We start from the raw sequence: 15,169 nt of genomic DNA, 5'->3' as shown, positions 1-15,169 counted from the left end.
ATAATAAAGTTTTTGTCAGTATTTTCCATTAATCTTTAAGTCGAAATATGCTTATTTCGACTGCAAATTCCCAATGTGGATTTTTTTCATGATTCCTCAGTTAAAAAATTATTTTTGAAGCATGAGTGTCCACCTCAACCCATGATTGTTAAAAATTGCCTTAAAGACCCCACTGCCTTTTGATGACATACAAATAACTATAGACACCATAAAACCTTGTTTTACAAAAAGACTCAAATCACAGTTAACTCGTTTTTGGTATATAATACTTGCCCTTGTCCAAAAATATTGTTAATTTACTTTACATTATTAATTACTTTAAGGTTTAAATGGTTGTAAGGGTTCAATACGACTAATTTCCATGGATTTTTTCTTTTAACTAAACATGTGCATTTTCAGTGCACGTTTCGCAATGACTGTAAGGGCTCGGTACGAGTAATTTCCAGCACTTTTTCATAACTAAACATGTGCGTTTTCAGTGCATGTTGCATAATTTTAACATTTTTGAGAATCAATATAAGAAATCATAAGGTTACGCTATAGGTTTCATGACTATCTTAGCTTTATGACTATCCACCTTAGTTCTTCTGCACAAGGAATGACGCATGGACGGATAATAGATAGACATATCTATTAACAAATGAACTAATGTCTTTTTTATACAATTTTAATAGGGCTAGTTAATGCCAGATTTGTCACCCTCTCACTCGGACTATCTGTGTTGGCTTTTTCTAAAGTTAGCTATGGCTTGATGCCCACAACTATTCGATTTTAATTCAAACCGTGTCGGTTGAGTAGTTCAGTTGTATGCATTTTCCAAAAATGTCACTCAGAATTTTTTTATTTTCATCTATTGAAATTTGCCATTTGGATTGCCATCAAATAATTAAATGCTTTATTTATTAGATATTTAATACTTTTAAAATAAACATAGAGACTATATTACCGTGTAATACATATACACACCCTGATACATATTACAAAAGACAAAAAATTTTGATAGGATTCACTGCATTAATACTAAGGCAATCCTTCGGCTTACAGCAGTTTTCTTTTAATATTTAAACAAATAGAAGCATTATAGCACTTACATTATCACCTAGAACATCTGGATTTTTATATTTTTCCATTGTATATGCAATGAAGCACAAAATTGATCCAATCCATAGAAGCATCTGAAATCCTCCAAAAAGCTGCTTACAAAATTTGATCCATTCTGGAGTAGTTCTTGGAGGAGTAAGTGCATTTGGACCATATTTTTCTAAATGAGACTTTGCCTGGGACGATGTTAAGCCCTGAAAAAAAATCGTACGATTATTCTATCTTACTTTGCATTTTATTTCTATTTTTTGGTAATACTAACGCACTTAAGTAGCTTACATGTCGTTACAAAGAAAATTAAAAAATAGCTTGTGCAAGAAGCTAGATAAAAAGCTGTTTTTGATCTTTCTTATAGAAAACAACAAAAGTAAACATTGAAATATTCCTTTTATCAACAATTGTCTTTCGCTCTAAACCATAAAGTTAAATGTTTCTTACATTTTTCTGTGTTTGACAATCCTTTTCTTACGAAATTAAATTAAAAAAAAGTAAAGGTTGTTATAATCAAAGTAAAGAGTTGGAATCTGAAACTAACAGAAACTACCCTATTTATAAGCGAGTAGGCTCGATGAATCATGCTTTCTTGAAAGTATTTTAGAATGCAAATTAAATAGCCAGTGGATAATTGAAAGTGTTTATTTAATGCTCATTTTTCAGAACATTTGAATTAAAATTTATTATTCCAGTCACTTGAAACCTGAATGAGCATTTTTAGTTTTGAATGATTGTTGCAACAACATTAAGTTTTTATTAAATTGATCTTATGTTAGAACATAAATTTTTGGAACTTTAAGATAAACACGTCGGACTTTAATATAAAGAGCAAGATAAGCTAGCCCCTTCAGAATGTTTTTTGTTGTTTTAAGTTTTATCACCGCTCTTGAATTTCATCCAAAAAACATTTTCATTTTAGTTTAGTTTTTATCCAAATATCACATTCAGGCATACTTAAAAATGATTTATTCATTTTTACATTCTCTCTGCATCTCTCTACATTTACATATTTCGTAAAGAATTAACTTTTATGCAAATTTACTTTGAATAAAGGATTCCTGTTGGTGCCGATACGCAACAATCAGGTTTTTTGAAACATAAAGGAGACCATGGCATCCATCGGTTCCTATTATTCACTCTATATTTAACATTTTTACCACAATAACTTTTGAACTGTAAAACTATCATTTTATGATAAAAACTATCTTCACTCATTAATGCGGAAAGGAGCTGCCCCATATTGCAACCATAGAATGAATAATTTCTTTAAATAAAGGGAAGTTATATTTCCCTCCTAACTCCATATTGATGCGAAAGAGACATCACCGCAAGATTGTGCTCATGGGGCTAAAACATTTTGCTTTAGACTGACTTACCCCCCCTCCACCCCTGACAAAAGATCCTGTCTTGTTAATGCGTGAGTATTATTCACTACTCTACAAACATTAGCAGTACTGTATTAGTAGTCTACGACAGTCGACCATTTTCTATGCATTCCATTAATTCCTTGGGACAAGTTGCCACCACGCGGTAGTATGACCACAGAAACTGAAAGAAACTTTCCATGAACAGTTCTTCTTTTAAATCGATTGAATATCTCTGAATTTTAACTATATAGCCTTCTGCCCTCATATTAGCCAAAAATGTGGTCTTTTGGTATCTGATGCCACATTTCTCGCATTTTTAGGTTAATCACTCTTCATTTGTCATAATTAATAAAATTTGTCTCTTGTGATAATTTTTTATTAGTAAATTCAGAATTAATCTTTTTACATAGTTTGAGTCAACATAAAAATTAATTGTTTTGATGTAGATATTGTTGTTAACATACTTTTTTTTATAGTAGGTTTATCTGACTCTATGTATTAATTCGTATTTACTCTGTATTTACTGCATCAAACACTTCTTGGTAACGAGCTGTAAGTAAGGAGCGACCGACACCCTAAAAAACGCAGTAACCGAAACTCTAAGAAACAAATTTTAATACCAATAGGTATATCAAAAGAATTGGCTTATTATGAAGATCCCAAATATATAATTTTCATTAAGTTTAGCCTTACCCATCAAAAGCTACGAGCCTGAGAAAATTTGTCTTATTTTCGCAAAAAAGGGGAAAGGCCCCCAGAAGTAACTGAATTTTAATGAAAATCACACTGTCTTATTCAGCGTATCAAAGAATCCTACTGTAGAGGTTTCAGACTCATATCTGCAAAAATGTGGAAGTTTATAATTTTTGCCAGAAGAAAGATCATGGATGCGTGTTTATTTGTTTGTTTTTCCAGGGGTGATTATTTTTACCTAATGGCCAAGAGCGTCGGGTGAGAGCTCATTCTAATGGAAATGCCTGATAACTATGTCTTTGGAGATAAAATGATCCCCCACAGCCCCTGGGAAAAGGTCTTTAAATTATAAAAATTGCCCATTGTTTGCGTATAGTATTGGTTGTTGGGAAGTACGCATACATTTATGGGTGGGAAAGGGAAGACAAATTTTCTGCTGGGGTGATTTTGCACAGGGAGAATTTTTCATGCAGAGATAGGTTTTCAGGGGGTTCTGTTTTAAGGGGAAATTTTACAGGTGGGGGGATTTGCCAGAATTCCTATACGAGATTTCATTATATGTCTTGCTTTCTCTTTACCGATTTAATTTTACGCGTGGCGATGTTAAGGGTAATTGCTCGGGGTAAATTTCCACAAGAATTTAATTGTCCTGGGAATATTTCCCTTGGGAGGGAGATTTTTTTTGTCGAGGTCAAGCCAGATATCCTTGCACTATTTAAAAACGATCAGAAATTAAATAAAAAACCAACAAGTGTCTTTTCAACTGAAAGTAAGGAACAACATTAAAACTTAAAACGAACAGAAATTACTATGTATATGAGGGGTGTCTCCCCTTCTCAACACTTTGGTCTTTACGCTAAAGTTTAAATTTTGTCCCAATTCCTTAAAAATTACTCCTGGAACACCAGGGTAATTCAATTAGAACAATAAGTGACTTTTTCAAAGTGCCGAAAAACTTTAGCGCAAAGAGCGAGGTGTTGGGGAGGGGACATCCTCCCCCCCATATACATAAAAATTTCTGTTTGTTGTAAGTTTTAATGGTGCTTCTTACTTTCAGTCGATTTTTTTTTATTTAATACAATCATGAACGGCTTGAATATCTGTGACAATGCTGAACGCAGAAAGTAAATTTATAGTATTTACCTGTTGCTTGCTAATTTTGTAGTTGATTGTAGGTAGATTGTACATACAGTTGGTGGAGGCATTAAGGGGTTAGAACTTCTTTGGATACTTTGTTTATCCCAATTTTGTCAACTATTTTGTGCTTCAGCTATTAGGAAATAATTTGGCTGGTGATTTTCAAAGGTGAACAACTTTTTTAGAAAAATATTATCCCGAAGTTGTCAATTCAGAATACGTTTTGCTTTTCCTATCAGTAAAACTAATTCTTCTAAAATCGATTCCAATCAATTCTTATTTGTCTTTGTATCTGTTACCGTTTTGCTTTATAAATGAAGAGTAGAGAGCAGTTTACATAACTTAAGGGGAGAATATAAAAATTGAAGAGGCTTTAAAATAAAGAAAATAATAACCATATCTACAAGTAAAAATTATCCGACTTTAACGTTTAAGCTCTTGATAACTGGCAAATAGTACTTTGATAATTGCAGAAAATTAGATGTTATTTATAACTTGTTCTTTTAAAAAGCCCTAGTTTTTCTTAATACTAAGTTTTAAATTGAAAAACTAAGAGATACACAACAAAGTCTGCCAGCCTCAAGCATAATACTTCTTTCATTAGGCAACCTACTAGGAGGAGAAAAAAAGGATTTTTTGAAGTGGTAACCAATCCCAAGAAATTTGATAGTCCCTGAAACACATAAAAATTGCTCCAAGTGCTTGTTTACATTTGCATCTCGTTTTCAACATAATTTAACATTGTGAACACCTGGGTCTTCATCCCATTTTTGTTATTACATAAGGAGGATTAAGAAATTCTAAGATCTAAACCAAAAATTGAACAGTTTGAAGAAATAAAATAGCATTTAAGGTTTTTGTATATTTTTCTCGAATTTTGACAATTTTTTCCAATCCAGTTTTTTACGATCGAGATTAGCACCAATTTCGATATCTTAGAGAAACTATTTTCAAAATTTATTCTATTTTTTGTTTTTGTTTTGGGTTTTTGATGACTTTTAAAGACATCGATTTTACCTTAAATTACCTTAAATCGCAGCTTGGAGCGATGTAAGGATTTTTCATTCTTGTGATGCTCCAGATATAAAGCATGTAATGCTTTAGCTAGATATAAATCTTCCATAGATAGAATCAATAATTAAAAAAAAAGTTCTTAGAATAAAACAATGACTTTTAGCTAAAATTTGTAAGTTTCCTCTATTATATTTTTTTATGTGCATATATATTTTGCATCAAATTCTCCAAAAAATTTTCCATTAAGTAGTCTTAATTGAATGTTATTTCTGTAGTATTTCTATGTGTATCTTCTTTTCCTAAGAAATATGTTTTTATTTCCTATAAAGTGAGGCTGTGTCTCATACTGCGTGATTTACGCACATCAAATTTTAAGCCCCTTTTTACCAACCTGCTTAATTCCTCAATTCCACCACCATTTCTTTAATCCTTCATATGCATCATCGTGTTCTATAACGCAAGGGGGTATCTAGGGGGGGCTTAGGGGGATAAAGTGACATTCCATTGCACTCTAGTGCTATAAGAAGTGACCTAAATAAAAAGAAAAAAAAATTCCCTTCTAATCATAATAGTCTGTTTGGCTTTTTCAAATGGTCCGTGGTAACAAACTTTGAGTAAAGAGCGACCCGGCTCAATAGTAACCGAAGCTCTAAAAAAACGGAGTTTTGAGACCAATAGATATATCAAATGAATTGGGCTATTACATTGATTCCAAATATATAAGTTTCATTAAGTTTAGTTTCATTAAGAAAGATCACTGATGCATGTTTAATGGTTGTTGTTTTGTTTTCCCCAGGGGCAATATTATCGACCCAGTGGGCCTAGAACGTCGGAAGAGGGCTCATTCTAACGGAAATTTGAAGTTCTAGTGCCCTTTATAAGTCATCAAAAACTGGAGGGCAACAAGGCCCCCTCCAACGCCACTTTCCCCCAAAATTTTCCGATTAAAAATTTTGAGATAACTATTTTATTCAGTATAGTTGAAAAGCCTATGTTTTTAGAGTTAACATGACCCCCCAAAGTCCCTGGGCAAGGTCTTTAAATTATAAAATTTGCCCATTGTTTACGTAAAGTATTTCTTATAGGAAATTACGTATACGTATTTAGGCTGGGGAGGGGAGGACGAATTTTCTCTACTGGAGAGATTTTGAATGGGGGTAACTTTCCACGCAGAGGGAAGTTTCTAGAAGGTGAACTTTTCAGGGATAATTATACACCGAAGGAATCCGCCAGAGTTTCTACACGAAATAACTTTATGTGTCGGGCTTTCTCTTTACCGATTCAGTTTTACGGGTAAAGATGTTAAGGGTAATTGTTCGCGGTAAATTTTCACCACGATTGAACTGTCCTGAAGATATTTCCGTGGGGAAAAGGATTTTCCATGGAAGAGGAGCCAGATATCTTGACATTTTTTTTCTACATGATCAGAAATTAAATAAAAAAACATGCTTTTTCAACTGAGAGTAAGGGGAAACATCTGAACAGAATTTATTACACATATGATGGGATAGCCTTCTCCCTAACACCTCACTCTGTACGCTAAAATTTAAGTTTCGTCTCAATCCTTTAAAGACGACTCCTGAAAAACAATAGTCGTTTAATTTGACCAAAAAGTTTTTTTTGTTGAAGTGCAGAAATACTTTAGCGTGAAGAGCGAAGTGTTAAGGATGGGGTGACCCCCTCATATATGTAATAATTTCCGTGGGTTTTAAGATTTAACCCTTGACAAAACTTGACAGTAAATCCCTACTATATTTTGCCTAAAATTACTCATATAGTGCAACCCGTTAGCTAACAAACTAAGGTAGATAATAATTAACTTACAGTTTCCGTATTTGTACCAAGTCGTCTGCATAGTTCCTCAAGTGGAATTTTATGCTGATCAAGTTCCAACTCCTTCTTCAGATCGCTCAACTGCTTTCCTTGCTACAGATAAACAAGTTTTAATGAGTTTAAATAGGAAAACACTCCGATTTTTTTTCACATAATAATTGTCATTTATTAGCAAGACCAAATAAGTATATATAACGACAAATACATTTATATTGATAATTTACCAAAGTTTTAGAATAAGGGCTCTCCAGAACGAAACATCCTAATAAAAGAAAATCAGTCCCTTTCGATTCCTTATTTTATGTTCCTTTTTCACCATAATAGTCATTACCTTGACTATAATGTTAGTGACCATCAGCAGGGAAGAGTTTGGTGGTGAAAGGTCACAAACGTAACTTTAACCGAACAAAAGAGTATAAGATTAGCAATGTAAAAATGCCTCTTTTTTGTTTTAAATATGTCTCCTTCAGGAGACACGCTATCCTTTAGCTGTGATTAAATAAAAAAAACTATATTTTTTAGCTGAAAGTAAGGAGCGACATTAAAACTTAAAACGAACAGAAATTACTCCGTATATGAAATGGGTTGTCCCCTCCGCAATCCCTGCTCTTTACGCTAAAGCTTTTAATTATTTTAAAAAGTAGAATTGTGGCAAAGAGTCAAACTTTAGCGTAAAGAGCGAGGCATTGCGGAGGGGACAACCCATTTAATATACGGAGTAATTTCTGTTCGTTTTAAGTTTTAATGTCGCTCCTTACTTTCAGCTAAAAAAATTAGTTTTTTTTATTTAATTTCTGAACGTTTTTGAATTAATACATGTTTGGTTTTGGCTCTCCGCACATAAATTATTAAAATGAAATTTTTATATTAATTCTTTTTTTGGCTAAATGGCTTTCTCTTAGTTTTGATCAGACGATTTTGAGAAATAAGGGGTGGAGAAGGAGGCCTAGTTGCCCTCCAATTTTTCGGTTACTTAAAAAGGCGACTAGAACTTTTAATTTTTAACGAACATTTTTGTTAGTAAAAATATACGTAACTTAAGAATTAACTTACGTAACAAACTTTCATAACCTTATATTTTTATTATGTATACGAGGGGGTTTGAACCCTCGTTAATACCTCGCTCTTTACACTAAATCGTAAGTTTTGTCCCAATTCTTTAAGAATGACCCCTGAATCAGGACGGCCGTAGAATAAATAGTTGAAATCACTAAAAATACTTTAGCATAAAGAGCAAGGTATTTATCTCCTCCTAAATACCTCGTTCTGTATGCTAAGATATTTTAGAACCCCTCATATGTGTAATAATCTCTGTTCGTTTTAAGTTTTAATGCTACTCCTTACTTTCGATTGAAAAAACATTTTCATGTTTATTTTTTCATTTTTTTTTATAGTAATGCTAGAGAATCCTGCGCCCTTTTCATTGAATTTTTCTTCCCCCATGACAGATTCTTCCAAGGAAAGATCCTCCAACATAGCCCCCTCTCCTCAGCTCCATCCCCAAACAAAATAAAATCCCCCTGAAAACGTCTGTACACTTCCCAATAACCATCACTATATGTAAACACTGGTCAAAGTTTGTAACTTGCAGCCCCTCCCCCAGGGATTGTGGGAGAGTAAGTCATCCTCAAAGACATAGTTATTACGGTTTTCGACTATGCTGAACAAATGGCTATCTCAAAATTTGGATCCGTTCACTTTGGGAAAAAAATGAGTGTGGGAGGGGGCCTAGATGCCATCCAATTTTTTTGGTCACTTAAAAAGGGCATTAGAACTTTTCATTTCCGTTAGAATGAGCCCTCTCTGCGACATTTTAGGACCACTTGGTCGATAAGATGACCCCTGGAAAAAAAAAAAAAAAAAAAAAAAAAAAAAAAAAAAAAAAAAAAAAAAAAAAATTAACACGCACCCGTGATTTATCTTCTGGCAAAAAATACAAAATTCCGCATTTTTGTAGATAGGACCTTGAAACTTCTACAGTAGTTCTCTGATACGCTGAATCTGATGGTGTCATTTTCGTTAAGATCCTACGAATTTTAGGGGGTGTTTCCCCCTATTTTCCTAAATAATGCAAATTTTCTCAGGCTCGTAACTTTTGATTGGTAAGACTAAACTTGATGAAACTTATATATTTAAATTCAGCATTAAAATGCGATTCTTTTGATGTAGCTATTGATATCAAAATTCCTTTTTTTAGAGTTTTGGTTACTATTGAGCCGGGTCGCTCCTTACTACAGTTCGTTACCACGAACTGCTTGATTCAATATTCACTCATAAAATTTATAGCGTAGTCCAGATATAAGGTCCACGAACTGTTTGATATATATATATATATATATATATATATATATATATATATATATATATATATATATATATATATATATATATATATGATATTCAAAATTTAACTATAATAAATAACCTGGATGTTTTTTCAATTAGATAACATATGGTGAAGCATTTTTTAAACCCTTTAAACTTGTGCTCTTATATCTCAATCACATTTTCTTCCCAGTCAAACAAGGGGTTAGCGAGTTCCAGGGATGTGAAATCCCCTGGAGAGATTCAAGTTTCTGTGACGAAAAGTCAAAGATTTGATTCCCAACAACTTGTGAAAATAAACAGAAAAGGTGTACAGTCAATGCCAACTATTCTTAAGGATATTCTCTCTAGTGCTAAACAAACACATAAAAGCTTCATTCTTCTAGTTTTTAGATTCATTGTATTTTGTGACGCTCTTGCTTTTCAGAAATTGCTGGCGAAAGGAGAATAGTTTTCTAATAAACAGAAATTGTAACTCAATTACTAAGTGGTATACTTGTTCTGGAATATATATATATATATATATATATATATATATATATATATATATATATATATATATATATATATATATATATATATATATATATATATATATATATATATATATATATATATATATATATATATATATATATATATATATATATATATATATATATATCAAACAGTTCGTGGACCTTGTGAAACAGCTAGTGGAACTATAAGTAAGGAACGTTCCGGCTCAATAGTAAACGAAACTCTAAAAAACGGAATTTTGATACTAAAAGATACATCAAAGAATCGGATTTTCATGCTGATTTCAAATATATAAGTTTCATCAAATTTAGTCTTTGTAATCGAAAGTTATGAGCCTGAGAAAATTTGCCTTATTTTGGAAAATAGGAGGAAACACCCCCTAAAAGTCATAGAATCTTAAAAAAATCACACCATCACATTCAGCGTATCAGAGAACCCTATTATAAAAATTTCAAGCTCCTATCTACAAAAATATGGAATTTCGTATTTTTTGCCAGAAGACAAATCCCGGGTGCGTGTTTATTTGTTTATATTTGTTCTTTTCCCCAGGGATCATCGTATCGACCAAATGGTCCTAGAACGTCGCAAGAGGGCTCATTCTAACAAAAATGAAAAGTTCTAGTGCCCTTTTTAAGTGACCAAAAAATTGGAGGGCACCTAGGCCCCCTCCAACGCTCATTTTTTCCCAAAGTCAACGTATCAAAATTTTGAGATAACCATTTTGTTCAGCATAGTCGAAAACGATAATAATTATGTCTTTGGGGATGACTTATTCCCCCACAGTCCCCGGGGGAGGGGCGGGAAGTCACAAACTTCGACCAGTGTTTGCATACAGTAATGGTTATTTGGGAAGTGTATAGACGTTTTCAGGGTTTATTTTTTGGTTTGGAGGCGGAGGGGTTGAGGGGAGGGGGCTTTGTGGTAGGATGTTTCCTTGGATAAATATGTCATGGGGGAAGAGAAATTCAATGAAAAGGGCGCAGGATTTTCTAGCATTTCTATAAAAAAAAACAATGAAAAAATAAACATGAAAAAGTTTTTTCAATCGAAAGTAAGGAGTAGCATTAAAACTTAAAACAAACAGATTATTAAGCATATGAGGGGTTCTTCTCCTCCTAAATACCTCGTTCTTTATGCTAAAGTATTTTTTAGTAATTTCAACTATTTATTCTATGGCCTTTCTGATTCAGGGGTCATTCTTAAAGAATTGGGAGAAAACTTAAGCTTTAGAGTAAGGAGTGAGGTATTAACGAGGGGACAAACCCCCTCATATACATAATAAAAATATAAGAATATAGAAGTTTGTTACGTAATTTCATTCTCAAGTTACGTATATTTTTTACTAATAAAAACGTTCGTAAAAATTAAAAGTTCTAGTTGCCTTTTTAAGTAACCGAAAAATCGGAGGACAACTAGGCCTCCTTCCCCACCCCTTATTTCTCAAAATCGTCTGATCAAAACTAAGAGAAAGCCATTTAGCCAAAAAAAAAGAATTAATATGCAGATTTCATTTTAATAATTTATGTGCGGAGAGCCAAAATCAAACATGCATTAATTCAAAACCGTTCAGAAATTAAATATAAAAAAAACTAGTGTTTTTAACTGAAAGTAAGGAGCGATATTAAAACTTAACACGAACAGAAATTACTCCGTGTATGAAAGGGGCTGTTCCCTTCTCAACGCCCCGCTCTTTACACTAAAGTTTTTTACTGTTTAATAAAGTAGAATTGAGTCAAACTTTAGCGTAAAGAGCGGGGCGTTGAGAGTTTAAGCTCCTATCTACAAACATGTGGAAATTAATTTTTTTTTCCAAAAGAAAGATCACGGATGCGTGTTTATTTGTTTTTTTTTTATGTTTTGTATTTTCTCCAGGGGTGATCGTATCGACCCATTGGTCCTAGAATATCGTGAAGGGGCTCTAGGCCCCCTCTCAAGGTCATTTTTTACCTAAAGTCATCCGATAAAAATTTTAGATAGCTTGAGGATGACCTAATCCCCACAATACCCGGAGGAAGGGCTGTAAGTTATGAACTTTGCCCATTGTCTACATATAGTATTGGTTATTGGGAAGTATACAGACGTTTTCAGAGGGGATTTTTTCTGTTAGTGGTAGTGGTGGGATGGAGTTGGGAGGTTAGGGGTTATGTGGGAGGATCCTTCCATGGAGGAAGCTTTCATGGAGGAAGAGACGTTGCTATGAAGGGGGTGCCAGATTTCCCAGCTTTATTTAACAAACGATCAGGAATTAAATAAAAAAAACAAGTTTTTTTCAATTGAAAGTAAGGAGCAACATTAAAAACTAAAATGAACAAAAATTATTACGTATATAAGGGGGTTTATCTCCTATTCAATGCCTAGCTCTTTATGCTATAGTTTTTTTTAGTACTTTCGAAAGAGCTATTTATTTTAATTAAACGGCCCTTGTGATTCAGGGTTCATTCTTAGAGAACTGAAACAAAATTCGAATTTTAGTGTAAAGAGCGAGGTATTGACTAGGGGGTGAACCCCCTAATATACGTAATAATTTATGTTCTTTCTAAGTTTGATGTTGCTCCTTACTTTCAGTTGAAAAAACTTGTTTTGTAATTTAGTATTTCAAGAAAAATGAGTTTATTTAGACTGCATGACGGTGACTGACTATAAACACAAACAGATATAATATAACTTTCAAATAATTCTTCCAAAATAGTTTCATTTCTTTACATAAATTCACCACGCTGTAGATGCTTCTTTTATATTTCATTATTTAAAGTTCCATTTCAACCATTATATTGGACTTTCTTGTTTGACTTTACTATGAAATTTAACTCTTTTTCTTGATTTTTCTCCATTTTTTTATTTTCCAGTATAACTAAAATCAATAGAATTCTTGTAAAAGACAAACCAGTTTGTGCAAGCTATATACGAGATATAGACATAAACACAAAAAAAACAAGCCATCCAAAATAATTCTTTTCTTTACATTAATTTTACATGTTTTAGACGCTTTTTTTTTGTATTTTCATTGCAAAACGTTCCATTTCAATCACTGTTTCTTACTTCAAATAAAAAACTACAATCTAACATCCCTAGTTGTTAGAATTTGTGTTGAGCTAATGCTGTGAAAAGAATCACAAGCTTTTCAGTCAATGCAGACAAATAAAACGTATGCTTCATCTAAACTGTATCTTTGACAAAGCATCATCATCTTTTTAACTGACGCTATTTTCAAATAATTTTGGAAAAATTAAAAGCAATACGAAGGGATGTAAATTAGCTAAATACGATAGGAATTACCAAGATTAAATGAGATATAAAGAAATGAACATGCTTTATCATATGATGGAATTTCAACCAGATAATTCAATCAGAATCATAATTATATTTCCATAGACTTCTTAGTTTCTCCAATACATATACAGTGTTTACTTTTTCGTAATATATAGTGCATAAAGCGTTTTATTTTGAATTATCCAAAACAAAGGAACTAATTAAAATAGTTAGACACTATCTGCCTATTAATCGGTATCTGCCTATTAATCCTGGAATATCTAAACACAGTTTCTGAGAGCTACGTTACGTGATATTTTAATGTTACCTTCTATTTTTTAACAATTTATCGGCATATTACAACTATTTTAAAAACCTAATCTGAAATATAAGAATAAAAAGGAGACACCTTGTACCGTCTGTCTTCAAGGCCCGAATTCATAGATCTTGAAAAGGCATGATTTTGGAAGATAATATGCCAAGAAAAAGAATAAAACGTAATTTTTTTTGTAAAAATCCATTCACTGTATTTGAAACTACAATTTTTTTTTGTGCCCTTTCTTCGAAATCCTCTTTATGCAGTAAATATCTTTTTGTGTGTGCCGTTCCACTAAGACCCAAAAGCAACTTACAGATATGTAGCAAACTCGTATCCTTAAATGGCATAAATGGATATATTGGTCGAAGTAAAAAGATATGAATTGAGAAGGCTTACTTTTTTCCCCATCCCTGAAGAATTGGAACCACTGTTAGTACATCCAATGAGACCTAATCAAAAACTAAGTGAATTTGAGATGATCTCCAGGTCTATAAATGTAATGGAGCGAAAAATAAATGGGTGATGAAAGATTCATTAAAAGCATTTAATTTAGAATTCTTAAAGGTGACTATGAAATATTTGTATTCTGGCTGTAACTGCACTTATTGACCTTCTGATAATTGTCATGGTGCAAGTACTACCACGCGCTGGCTTGTGCGATGAAATTATGTTTTTACCTAACCTATTGAAATTCTAAAGGTATTTCTGGACATCCATTCAATAGAAAATCGGTGTTTCTGCAATTTTATTTACATATTGGAACGAGGAAATTTTACATTAAGAAATTATTAAAATAAACAAGTAAAGCTTATGACATGAAATAATTTGACAGATTGGTTAGGGGCACAAATTAGAGGAGGGATGTAGTTACCCACTTAGGTTTTGAAGACCCTCTTTTTGTTATTCTCATTAAAAAATCGAAGGAAATGGTTCTACCTCCCTGGGTTTTGAAAAACACCCTTTTCCGTATTTTTATAACAATACGAATAAGTCCTTGAAATTTTAGAAAACCAATCCATTTAAGAGATTGCTATTACGAAAATAACCTAATGAATGTAAAACCCCTCTGATTTTTATCACATTGCTTTTTTGTTTTCTTTTCACTGGAATCCAGTTAGTTTTTTATATTGAAATCCTCTGTTCTTTCGGTCGGGGGTTTAAGTCTTGGTGTAGCAAATTCTTTGGCTTAGAATGAGGGTCAATGTTGCGACTTAGTAATCTCAGCCATCGTCAGTCTTACTGTTAAACAAATTCCCAAGTAAAGTGTTAATTTCAATACCATATGAGGCAAAAAAAAAACAAAGAGAAAAAAACTGCAAGAACAAGGGAGAAGTAGGCCTAGCTCTAACTAGAAAATTCAAATGTTAGGGTATAATTTTTTCGCTTTCCAATAGATCAAAATATCTTTTTTTTTATCAAACAGTTCGTGGTAACGAACTGTAAGTAAGGAGCGACCCGGATCAATAGTAACTGAAACTCAAATTTTGATCAGATAACTTTTGGGAAATAAGGGGCGTAGAGAGGGGTCAGTTACCCACCAATCTTTTGCTCACTTGAAAAAGGCAGCAGAACTTTTAATTCCCGTTCAAAAACACCCTCTCCCGATCTTCTAGGACTG

At 32.8% G+C, this 15,169-nt stretch overlaps 1 protein-coding gene across 1 annotated transcript in view; it reads right to left on the bottom strand.

The window, feature by feature from the left end:
- LOC136030136 (sodium/potassium-transporting ATPase subunit alpha-A) overlaps positions 1 to 14,098 on the bottom strand; it is a gene marked incomplete at its 3' end in the record, with an annotated part of 29,324 nt that extends 15,226 nt beyond the window's left edge. Inside the window, 3 exon segments of the mRNA XM_065708832.1 lie at positions 1,092 to 1,295; positions 7,131 to 7,232; positions 13,948 to 14,098. Coding sequence (XP_065564904.1) covers positions 1,092 to 1,295; positions 7,131 to 7,232; positions 13,948 to 13,959 — 318 coding nt within the window.
- Between the last annotated feature and the right edge of the window lie 1,071 nt (positions 14,099 to 15,169).

Source organism: Artemia franciscana, chromosome 8, assembly GCF_032884065.1.
Source record: "Artemia franciscana chromosome 8, ASM3288406v1, whole genome shotgun sequence".
Taxonomy (NCBI): Eukaryota; Metazoa; Arthropoda; class Branchiopoda; order Anostraca; family Artemiidae; genus Artemia; species Artemia franciscana.
Note: the sequence above shows the minus strand (reverse complement) of the source record. Positions and strands in the feature narration are given on the sequence as shown.